At 41.5% G+C, this 12,360-nt stretch overlaps 2 protein-coding genes across 3 annotated transcripts in view; one reads left to right on the top strand and one right to left on the bottom strand.

Annotated features, from left to right (window-relative positions):
• wnt5b (wingless-type MMTV integration site family, member 5b) overlaps positions 1 to 12,360 on the top strand; it is a 161,089-nt gene that overhangs the window by 66,412 nt on the left and 82,317 nt on the right. The window lies entirely within an intron of this gene.
• On the bottom strand, positions 9,764 to 12,306 carry fbxl14b (F-box and leucine-rich repeat protein 14b). Its single transcript, XM_068051266.1, has one exon. The coding sequence runs from the start codon at positions 11,911 to 11,913 to the stop codon at positions 10,711 to 10,713; it is 1,203 nt and encodes a 400-aa protein (XP_067907367.1). The 5' UTR covers positions 11,914 to 12,306; the 3' UTR covers positions 9,764 to 10,710.

Here is a 12,360-nt window from a genome sequence, read left to right as displayed (position 1 = left end):
ACAGTTAACTTGTGTTATCTACTAATTTTGATATTGTCCCCCTTATCCCCGACCATCAATATAAATTGAAAAAAGCACTAGTCCTCATTGTACAGTACAGTATAAGTCCAATAAAATCCATTAAATACTACTCTCTTTCCATCCTTTATCCAATTTCCTACTCGTACTGCTACATACTCTTTAATATCATGTACATTAATTTAGTTAGCAAGTCTCCTATGTGGTACCTTGTCAAACTACTTCGAAAATCCTTATTCCGCATCTGCTAGATTTCCTTCATCAATACACTGTTACCTCAAAGAACTAAATTGGGGATATATATGTAAGGAACAATATAAGGACAGTGGCACAAATTTGGAAGAAGGACCGCAGTCTGGTCAATCACGTTGAAAGCTACATAGAGGCCAAGTAAGGATGACTCGTTGCTGTCACGTAGGGTGTAGTCATGAACTGGCACGTGCCCTGCAGGCAAATTCACATCAAATTTTACAGCCTGAATGATCATCTTATCAATATAATGAACTAAAAACAGCATTTAATTTACATAAGTGTAGCAATATGCACTTTGGTAGGGCCAACACAGGATATATGTATCATTTGCAGGGAGCAGTACTGAAAGAGATAAAAATCTTGGTGTTACTGTGAACAGATCACGAAAGGTTCATGACTAATAGAGAAACTGTAACTAAAGCTAACAAGGGATTGGGTTTTATTAATTTCTTAATAGAACCCTTTGGCATAAATCAAAGGACACCATTTTGACACTATACAGTTTGCTGTACAGACTGCATCTATAATACTATGCCCAATTTTGGTACCCCCACATGGTGGATGATATAGTGGCCTTGTACATTACATGGCTGTGGGAGTGGGTCTGAGGTGGTGGTGGTGGAGGGCAGTGCATGGGGAGAGGCTAGGAAAGAAGTGTATAGCCCTAATGATCTGACCATCATGGTGTGGGGTAGGCTTGACGGACCAGCTGGTCTTTTCTTGCCTGTTAATTTTGTATGTTCATATGTACTGCCATTTAGAGGTACTCCTCTAATGCAGTCAGGAAAAAAATTAAATTCAGATAGCCAATCCCACATCTGCAAAGACTATTTTCTTTTAGCAGATACCATATACAAATCCTAATGGGCACATGACATCTCCCTTTGGTGGAGGTATCATACATGCTGTTATAATACAAGGTCAAGTTTGAACCCTGTAATTTCGCTCATTAAGAATCAGCAAAAATAGGTCATAAAGTGGGTATTCAAGATGTAAAATTTTAATATTTGCCAATTAACAATTATTTTGGGTTCCGATCTCAGCTCCAAAACCACCAATGTGTCTGTCTGGACTTCCTGTCTTACAATTGGCTTTGATCCTCCCTCCCCATATGCCTCTTTGTTCCCTGGTAGGCCTGACTTGTTCAGTATGTCTGTATATGTGTCTCTTTCTCTGACACTCCCAGCTGTCAAATATTAGGACTGGGAGTCTGCACTATTTCCTTTCCTCTATGATAAAGTTAAACAATGGTAGGACAAGATAGGGCTGACCCAGCCTCCAAGCACAAATAAAAGTTCTCTATTTGAAACTGTACACATAGTCTTATGTGGTTAAAACCGTCTGATTCAGATCTTTTTGATTATGAAGAACCACTTGAAGTAAACAGATTTCCAGTACCCAATTTACATAGATTAATGCCAAAATTCAACCTACATTGACATAAATCATTATCAATTATGCATGCCAAATCAGTGCTATTTTTAACTACCACTCACCTCTTGAGGGTGAGGTTTCATTGCTAGTGTCAGTTTTGAGCACATGCCCGTATAAACTGTAGGTGGAGCTACAGAAGTTTCTCCACATTCAGATCCTTGTAACTACCCCCACTTTGACTGCCTTTTTTTCTAATTGCTGTATAAATCCTGCAGGACAATTATGGATCTGCACATGTATCACTTTTTTTGAGTCAGTATCAAAATAATCTTGTATTCTATAGAGTATAAACAGGATGGGGCTTTTAATCTAGCTGTGCAGGAATGAATAAACAGTCCAGATTACAGCACTGGGTTGAATTTCAAATGGAACTTGCATCTGGATTAAGTATCCACTTAACAGAAGTAAATAGAATCTGGCACATCTGTGAACCACCTTTTAGATATGGTCATGAACTGATTATTGTGATTGCGCTAAAGGCTCATCATATACGATCTGAATTGAAGTAATTACAACAACAACTTCTATTCCTGTAGCATCTTTAACATAATAAAACATTCCAAGGCGCTTCACAGGACTATTGTAAAACAAAATGACACTTAGCCACATAAGGAGATATCAGATCACATGAAAGCAAGGTGGAGAGGTGTAGAGAGGGTATTCCAGAGCTTAGGGCCCAGGCATCTGAAGGCATGGCCCCCAATGGTGGAGCAATTAAAATTGGGATGCTCAAGAGGCCAGAATTAGAGGAGCACAGATATCTCGGAGGGTTGTGGGACTGGAAAAGGTTACAGAGATAGGGAGGGGCGAGGCCATAGAAGGAATTGAAAACAAGGATGAGAATTTTAAAATCATGACATTGCTTAACCAGGAGCCAATGTAGGTCAGTGAGCACAGGAGTGATGGGTGAAAGGAACTGGCACAAGTTTTGGATGAAGTTTACGGAGGGTAGAATGTGGGAGAACAGCCAGGAGTGCATTGGAATAATCAAGTCTAGAGGTTACAAAGGCATGATTGAGGGTTTCAGAGGCAGATGAACTGAGACAGGGGCGAAGTCAGGCAATGTTATGGAGGTGGAAATAAGCAGTCTTAGTGATGGTGCAAATATGAGGTCAGAAGCTCATCTTGGGGTCAAATGTGACACCAAGGTTGCAAATAGACTGGTTTAATCTCAGACTGTTGCCAGGTGAGGGATGGAGTTGGTAGCTATGGAACGGCGTTTGGAGCAGGGACCAACAACAATGGCTTCAGTCTTCCCAATATTTAATAGGAGGAAATTTCTGCTCATCCAGTACTGGATGTCAGATAAGCAGTTTGATGACTTAGCAGCAGTGGAGGAGACGTGAAAAGTGGTGGTGAGGTAGAGCTGGGTGTCATCAGCGACATGTGAAAACTAACACTATGCTTTTGGATGATGTCGCTGAGGGGCAGCATGTAGACGAGAAATAGGAGGGGGACACGGATAGATCCTTGGGGGACACCAGAGGTATCCATTGAAAGTGTTACTCTAGATACAATTAGATAAGAATGGAACCAGGTGAGAGCAGTCCCACCCAACTGGACGACAGTGGAGAAGCATTGGAGGACGATGGTGTAGCCAACCATGTCAAAGGCAGAAGGCAGGTTGAGAAGGACGAGGAGGGAAAATTTACCTTTGTCACATTCACATAGGATATTATTTGTGACTTTAAGAGCTGTTTTGATACTGTGGCGGGACGGAAACTTGATTAGAGGGATTCAAACATGGAGTTCTGGGAAAGATGCACACGGATTTGGGAGGTGACTACACATTCAAGGACTTTGTAGAAGAAAGGGAGGTTGAAGATGGGATGGTAATTTGCAAGGACAATGGGGCAAGGGTTGGTCTTTTGAGGAGAGGGGTGATGACGGCCAATTTAAAGGAGAGAGGGACAACACTTGGAGCGAGAACCGTTAACAATATCGGCCAACGGGGGCCAAGAGGGGTGGTCAGCAGTTTAGTGGGAATAGGGTTGAGGGAGCAGGAGGTGGGTCTCATGGACAAGATGAACTCAGGGGGCATGAGGGGAGATTGGAGAGAAACTAGAGAAAGATGCAAGTTCAGGGCTAGGGTGGGGGAAGCATTAAGGGAGGTTTGGCCAGGTGGGCTAGTGGAAGGGAATGATGCGGCAGAGGAAATTGATTGGATGGTCTCGATCTTTGTGACAAAGCAGTCCATGAGCTCCTTGCACATATTGTTGAAGGTGAGGGCGGAGGGGACAGGGAGAGGATTTAAGAAAATGGTTTGCAGGAGAGAAAAGCCAGGGGTTATCTTTGCATTCTAGGGTTATCCTGGAATGGTAAGCAGTGACCAACAACATGCATTTATATAGCACCTTTAACATAATAAGACAATAAAATGTCCCAAAGCACTTTACAGGAGCATTATAAAACAAGATTTGACACTGAGCCACGAGGCAATATTAGGCTGGGTCAAGGAGATAGATGTTAAGGAGTGTCATAAAGGAAGAAGAGAGGTGGAGAGGTTTAGGGAGTGAATTCCAGAGCCTGGGGTGTAGACAGCTGAAGGCACGGCCACCAATGATAACAGCATGTGGCAAAGTCATTAGCAATTAAAATTGGGGATGCTCGAGTGGCCAGAATTAGAGGAGCGGAGATATCTTGAAGTGTTGTGAGGCTGGAGGAGATTACAGAGATAGGGAGGCGTGAGGCCATGGAGGTGTGAAAATAAGGATGAGAATTTTAAAATCATGGCGTTGCTTAACCAGTGTAGGTCACCAAGCAAAGGGCTGATGAGTGAACAGGACTAGGTGTGGGTAATGACATGGGCAGCAGAGTTTTGGACGAGCTCAAATTTGCGGAGGGTAGTACATTGGAGGCTGGCCAGGAGTGTGTTGGAGCAGTCAAGTCTAGAGGTATCAAAGGCATAGATTCTCTTAAAAGAACAATGAATCAGACTGAAATGCAACATTAAGTATGTTAACTTAGCAAGTCAGTGGTGCACAGCTCTCCTGCTATGATAGAGGATAAAGGCACTACCTGATCTAGTAGCATGCTAAATAGAAAGTACCAGGTTTGATTTCAGTCTGTTAAATTAATTTCAGTTAAGATGCTCAAATTGTCTCAGTGCCCAAGGCTTTGGAAGGGAAAGATAATCATTCAAGGGTTCTGCTCATCATTTCTCTCCAGTGATTCCAAATGGAAAGTGAACATGTGAATGAGACTTAGCTTCCAAATTACAGAGAATGCCATATCATGCTTGTACCACTGACTGTATTTTAGGTTGAGCTTGTTCTTCTTGGAACGAGGAGGCTGAGGGGAAATTTGATTGAAATGTACAAAATAGTGAGGGGGACTGGATAAAGTAGCTGTGGAGGACCTATTTACCTTCGCAGAGGACTGTGACTAGGGGTCATAGATTTAAAGCGAAGATTAAAGCGGTAGAAAGATTAGAGGGGAGATGAGGAAACATTTTTTCAGAGGGTGGTTAAGGGGTCTGGAACTCACTACCTGAAAGGGTAGAGGCACAAACCCTCAATTCATTTAAAAGATGTCTGGATATGCACCTCAAGTGCTGTAACCTGCAGGGCTACGGACCAAATGCTGGAAGGTGGGATTAAGCTAGGTGGCTCGTTTTCGCCCAGCACAGAGATGATGGGCCAAGTGGCCTCTTTCTGTGCCGTAAACTTTCTATGATTTTCCTGTTTGCTAATTTTACTGAAAATGTAGAAATATGTATAAAGCAGGAAATGTTACTTTATTATCCCATTTACTATTTTTGCTAAAATGAAAAAAAAATGCTAATTATTGGATCTCTGACTCACAGAACTAACCCCTGCAGTCATCTGACAACCTCCTCGTTACATCTACCACTCATTTGGTTAACCCTGCAGTTATTTTCCCAAGTATGCTGGTAAGCCAGTGCTTATTACGTTACTGACTCACTTTGGTAACATCACAATTACTCAAATTGATTCATTCCCTTGATATATATTTTATAGTAGGTACAACCTACCTAGATGCAGGATCTGTAACACTGGATCTGTGCTTTGATTCTCAGATCATGAAATAACCATTCACTGGAGAATAATGGGTTATACATGAACCCCATTCCATAGAATGTTGTAACAATCTTTAATCATGACGGTTAGACACAGCCCAAGAATGTGATAAGGAGGTTGGATCTAATGGTTTATTATCAGATGTTTATACCTTAGTTGGCTGCTGATTTTGTTCTGATGAATTTATGTCCATTTGAACTGCTGGGTTTGGAAGTGCACAGTTGCTTTTGTTTCCAATACAAATAAACAAATTATTAACAAAACCCGCAAATATGTAGCCAATAAGCTGGCTGTGAGGCTGCTGAGATTATCCCCCCTCCGCCTTCCTCTTCCCTCACCACCATTTTTTAAATTGTTTTTTGTTATTCCTGTTCTCCAGCCTCTGTCTCTACACTGTGTAATGTGAACACACACAATCCTAAATGCTGTGCCCTCTGAGTTGAACTTCCCTAAAAGGAAATAACTCGTCTTTGCTCTCTTGTCCTGAAAAAACCTACATCATGTGATTCAGTAATATATTAGTACACCAGCATTCTGCCTTGTCTACATTGTAGGCTTTGACAGTGTTCATTGTTATCTTCAAGTAGATTCTTTGTGAAGATCACATCCTTCAGTCTTCAAATCTGTTGTTCAAAACTCTTACCAGCATCACAGATAAGAGTGCTTTGTTGTTTCATGTTAACTGCACAATTCTGTTCTGACCCTTTAAATGATATGATCTATATCCAAATATCTGGGTCAGAACATAAATATATTTCACAAAAGTTTATTTTCATTGTTAACTACATTTTCTCCTGAACTAATCATTATTGATTATTTTATTCTGCTTTTATTAAGGCCAATGACTTTTAAAAAGTTCCAAATGCCTGGCTGCCAGAATCTCTATTTGGAGCAAACTCTAGCCTAATTAGCAATAGAATAGACACCAATTTCTCTAACACCTTGGAGAATGGTGCCCTATTAATTATTTATCAAAATATAAAAGGTTCACTCTTCAGTAGGATTTGATCTAAGTTTGACATCTGTCCTAACAAGAGCTTTTTGCCATTTCATACCAACAATTCATTTATTTAAATTAGACTAAAGACATCTAGTGACTCTTGATGAGAGTTCCTCTAATAGGCTAAGAAAAACTGAAATCACTGTTAAACATGTTTTAGCATTTTACGCTTAACACCTAAATATTCTAAATATAGTAAAAGTAACAGCTAGTAAGGTGTATTCTATTAATGACTACCAATTAGATATTTACTCTGTAGCCAGGACAATTCTGCGAGATAAAATTTTGCATATTTAAATAAAATTATCATTTGATTTTTTCAGCACTGCAAGTAGTTCCATCCTCATGCACTCTTGTGAAACATGAGAATATTATTCTGCAGCTACACCATAATATTTAATCAATGGAATGTCTGCACTAATACAATGCAACTGTCAATAACAGTGCAGGTTTATTTCTAGTATCATGGAATACCATGGATTAATGGTAAGTGTCAATTAAAATATATGAACAAATGGCTGTAGTTTACTTTCGAGAGTCCAGATTTCCATAAAATACTGAAACTGTACTTCCGTTCTAACATTATCTGGACAAATAAAACAAGGTCACCTTGTTGGTTTGTGTCCATACATCATTCTATATATTATAGTATAGAAAGAAACTTAGTTTTAATCTTAATATATTAAAAGAAACGAGTTAATCTTAGCTAGATTAATATTGTTGGATTTTAATAATCAGGTTCTGCATTGTATAAAATAGTTTTAGACAGTCCTATTTAAGATAAAATCATAGAACAGATCCTATCAGAGTGGCCAATATGTATGTACCATTCTACTGTACATAAGTCTCCTGTAATCAAGAAATAGTTGCAGCTTAGTATCTTTCACTGTCTCTCAATCTACTGTTGGTTAATGAAAACTGACTTGACTAAAATTCCTCTGCAAGGCAGCTTGTGGGTAGTATTATACACCACAACCTGCCCACTGCTGGTTATGTGGTCACGTTGCCCTTTCATACACAAGACAATATTAATCTGGAGTGGCTGCTAGTTGTCTCCATACATTTTTGGTATTAATGGACTCAAGTATTTAAAAGAACAGTAGAGATTTCAATATGAACTGACACTTCGGCAAAACAATTATTCACAAGTCATGAATGGGCTTGCATAATTATTGACCTGTTTTGTTATTTGGGAGTGAGGGAAGGGCCTTTTATCAAAGAGGTGAACGTTGTTAAATCTGGCATCTTTAAGGATTGAAGCCTGTCCAGGGCACAAATGCCCTTTCTTCCCAGATGCTGGCTGAGGGATCAGGCATTTCTATAAAAATGGATTACAGCCATTTCCTTTGCTTTTAAGAATGACATTTAGTTTTATTGACTGCAATTATCCTCACTGTGGAAAACACAGTTAATTAAAATTTGATGTTATATATGTCTGAATTAGATGTGGTGGAGGTCAACTTGAAATGGGCGTATTTCTAATGCAGAGAAGCATCTACTAAAGATTGCAAATAGATCAGTAAAATGGTGTCTGATAGAAAAAGTGTATTAACCAGTTGAAGATAAGTTTGTGTTTGAGATCCAAGTGCACACAAACCCCAATTAATTAAGGGTTGGCTGTTGGCTTATATTGAAATATATCCTCAAATTAAGAACAATGCATTTCCCCTTCTCAGTTTTTGCCATCATATCATCTCAATTTTGTTTAAATGCTAACATGTTAAGCAGGTTGACATTCCTCACACTGGAGGGAGAGGAAGGTGACTGTCACTTAAAATTTTTGATTTACGGAACACAAAATGAGAATACTGTCTGAGAAGTGGTGACATTCATCTGTGTCACCTCCTCCAAGTCATTTACTCCCATTTCTTAAAATCTCATTTCTGACAGGAGAGGTTGGCTACGTTCTGAAAAGATCTATTTTTTTTTGAATAGCATTTTAGTGTGGTCTTTGTTCTGTGTCTTTTCAATTAACTTAGCCAAGATAGAAAACCCAGGATGCAAATAACTGCCTGATTTGAATAATTTCAGTTCTAATTGATCTGACAATTTTTTTTAAATTGCATTTTAAAACTATGATAGATTGTGGAAGGAGTAGCTATAAGAGGTAGATAGCACATCACCCATCAATATCTCATGTGCAGTCTGATGGTATTCAGGGTTGCACCAAAAGGGACTCCTGGCAACATGAGGCCATTTCCACCTCAAGAAAAAAGAAAACCTACCATGGTAAATTTAGGAGTACTTATTAAAATGGTGGCTGGAAAATCCCAGACTGGGAGGGGTGGCCTCAGCAAAACTATTTTAATTTTTAAAAGCCATATTCGACAAAGAAATTGAAAAATGTTTTGCTACAACTTCTCTGTTGAAAACTGAATACTGGCCCGTTACCAGTAAGGTCAACTGAACTCTCATGAACTGAAAATTATGAAAGCGGGTGTGAGACCTTTAAAATGCTCATTAAAGCACTTTTTAAAAAAAAGTGTTATTAAAATCATTCATATCTACTGCAACGGGCAGAACTATTAATTTATTTCCCCTACCCACATTTTTTTTTAAAACTGCTGCTGTGAGTCAGTCTAGGAGCAGCCTTCCTCTCTTCTGCTTGAAAAGCCGATTAAGCACACTCAGAAATGGACAGGAATGCTTAAAAAAAACTAGGGGCAGGCCGAGAATCCTGAGGGAGCCGCACACTAAGCTATTTGGTATGCATGAGCAGGCAGGCAGAAAAGGAGAGCGCTGTAGCTTTTTAACTTTGCCCAACAATGCAGCGCCAGCACCGGACTCGCCCAGCCCCTCAACCTCCCTTTTAACAAAATGCGCCAGAAATCATCTGGAAGGTTGCAGGATATGGTATCAAATATAGAGAACAAGACCATCCGGGTGAAAAGGAAACCTGATCAGACACAGCAAGGCTCCACAAAGCTGCCCTCGATTACATCTCGTCACTGACAAGGCGCCATTGGCCCTCTTCCACCACCGTACTTTTCAAAATGATCACACACAATGGGGACACTGACACTTTTTTCCAAAACATACTTCATATTTTCCCGTCTTTATTATATAAATATCAGCTTTTTAACGTTTACTGTAAGAATATAAAACGTTTAGGTATCATTTACAAATTCACATACAGTACAATTCAAATATAGGTTGATCAGCAGGATATTTTTTTTTCCTTCAGCAACTAACTGCCTGTCTATGTACCATGGCCCTGACAGGCATTCAATCCTCGGGAATCGACGATTCTTCACTTGACGTGGTCGCCCCATTTAAGGTAGAACAGGCTTTAATCATTTCTGAAAAGACGAGGAAAAATAAGTCCCCATAGCTGTTTTAAATGTCGACCGAAAAGAAAAACCTGTACAGCTGCCAGATCAAGGCGTCTAGATTCCAACTTCAGTTCTTTTTTTGTCTCCTTTGCATAAAACTATAGTTCGGTGGTTTTTGACTTGGGTGTAGCCAAGTCTGTGAAAACCAGCGTCACGTGTGCTTTGTAAAACTGTTTCCAGCCAACTTGTTTCCATTGAATTATATATTTTTTTGTCCACATAAGTGTAGTGACGCTGTAGACCAACCAGAGGAGGGGAGGGGAAACGTTGCTCGAGCGACAGATCTTACTGTTTAACTCCTCAATTTCAGGGCACAAAAAACGAGGTAGCCTTGAATGTGTCTATCAGCAATATGCATACCATTTACAAAAAAAAAAATATGAACCTAATTCCAGAAACTGACCACAGTCAAAATTGCTTTTTGTCTTGCTATGAAAACTATGTTGAAGAATGGGAATACTGCAACTTATTTGATAGCACAGTGTGGAAATAATTTGTCGTGTAAGTTACAACAAAACGAACACCATTTTCTGTGATTTTAAAGTCCTAACTTTTGGAGGAAAAGCACAACAGGATTCTCCTGTTTTGACAGCAATGGCGGCGATTCTTAAGTGTTTGTTTTAAACAAAATTTTTCACCTTACTTTTTCACTTTCAGTCATTTGCCAGAGTCCCAAGTTAAGAACTTTAAGGCAGGGCAGTTGCGTTATTCTTTCCAATCCCCTTTTAGTGATTTTTGTGCAGCCGTACAGATCAATGCCCGTCAGCTGGGTCAAGTGGTCAGCTATGAGCTCCAGTCCTTTGTCTGTAATCCGCACACACTGGCCAATATTTAGGGTCCTTAATTCGTGCATCTGCCGGGCCATTTTGTTGATGCCGTCATCACTTATGTGGCATGAGCAGAGGGAAAGCGACTTGAGCTGATACAAGCCTTGCGCGATGTAAGCCAGGCTCTGGTCGCCTATCTTATCGCAGAAGGAAACGTCCAGCCCGGTCAATCTCAAGCTACCCATGGCCAAATGCATGATGCCGGTATCGCTGATGTTGTCACAGGACCTCAGGTTGAGACTCCACAAACTGGTCATGTGTGATAGGTGCAACATACCCGCGTCTGAAATCCCACCGCAGAAACTCAGATTGAGTACCTTGAGTTTGGTCAGGCCTTTGGAAATGTGTTTTAAGGAGAGATCCGAGAGTTTCTGGCAGTCTTGTAAAGTCAGATACTCCAGGTTTAAGCAGCCTTCCGCAGCGCTCCTGGTCATGCCTGCCAAATGGCCGATCCCCACGTCCGAGACATGCCGGCAGCTCCTCAAATTCAGGCTCTTGAGTCTGTGCAAGCCCCAGGCAATGAGCAGAAGGCCGGTGTTGGTGATGTTGCTGCAGCCGCCCAGCTCCAGCACCTCCAGGTTCTTGAGATACTGCGCGATCCTGCCCAGGCTGCTGTCCGTGATCTGTTTGCAGAGACTCAGGTTCAGCACGTTGAGGGACGGGATCTCTTGCACGAACGCGTGTCCCAGGCCGATGTCTGTCAAGTTGTAGCAGCCGCTGAGGTTGAGGCTCTCGATGTTGGGCATGCCCTGGATCACATAACTCAGGCTGCGCCGCAGGCTGAGGATCTGCACCCGCCTGATGCCCCTGGCCTGCAGGCTGGGGAAAAGGGAAGGATTGGCTCTCCTCAAATGCAACTTGGCTTCGACCCCCCTCCAGACGGATTTGTGGTAAGCAGCGTCCCTCCAAGCCGCGCACACTTGTGCCGCTCGCCCTTTGTCCCGCACGTCCAAATAACTAAAGATCATGGCTAAAATCTCCGGGAAGAGACACGAGATGTGCGTCTCCATATTTTTGACCGATTTCGCACTGGCCCTTCTCCCTTTTCTCTCACTCTCCCCTTTTTTTTGGCCAATCGATCAATTCGCGATCCCCGGGACTGCGTCACGTGACCCGCCTGCTGCTGCTGGTTGCGCAGTCGGATTCAAACAGCAAACCCCGTCGGCACATCAGAAAAGCAGCTTTAAAACGCTGGGGTCTCGGCCCACAGGCACAGCTGCCGATGCATTCTCATCCAGGCTTGTATTACTTTAAATTGCAAAAGAAAAACCAGGCCGCGGAGCTGTTTTTTTTTTAATTATTACAACCACCACTCTCCTCCTCCTCCTCCATCGGAGCTCTCGCTCTCACTCTCACGCCTGCTGCCGGAGGGCTTCCTGCGGCCTTTGTCTGATCTTTTCAAACCGACTTGGCAGGCGCGCAGCACTTTTCATCGCGGGGGTGTCCCCGGAAATTAA

The sequence above is a fragment of the Heterodontus francisci genome, chromosome 18 (assembly GCF_036365525.1).
Source record: "Heterodontus francisci isolate sHetFra1 chromosome 18, sHetFra1.hap1, whole genome shotgun sequence".
Taxonomy (NCBI): domain Eukaryota; kingdom Metazoa; phylum Chordata; class Chondrichthyes; order Heterodontiformes; family Heterodontidae; genus Heterodontus; species Heterodontus francisci.
This window is presented reverse-complemented; position numbering and strand designations above follow the sequence as displayed.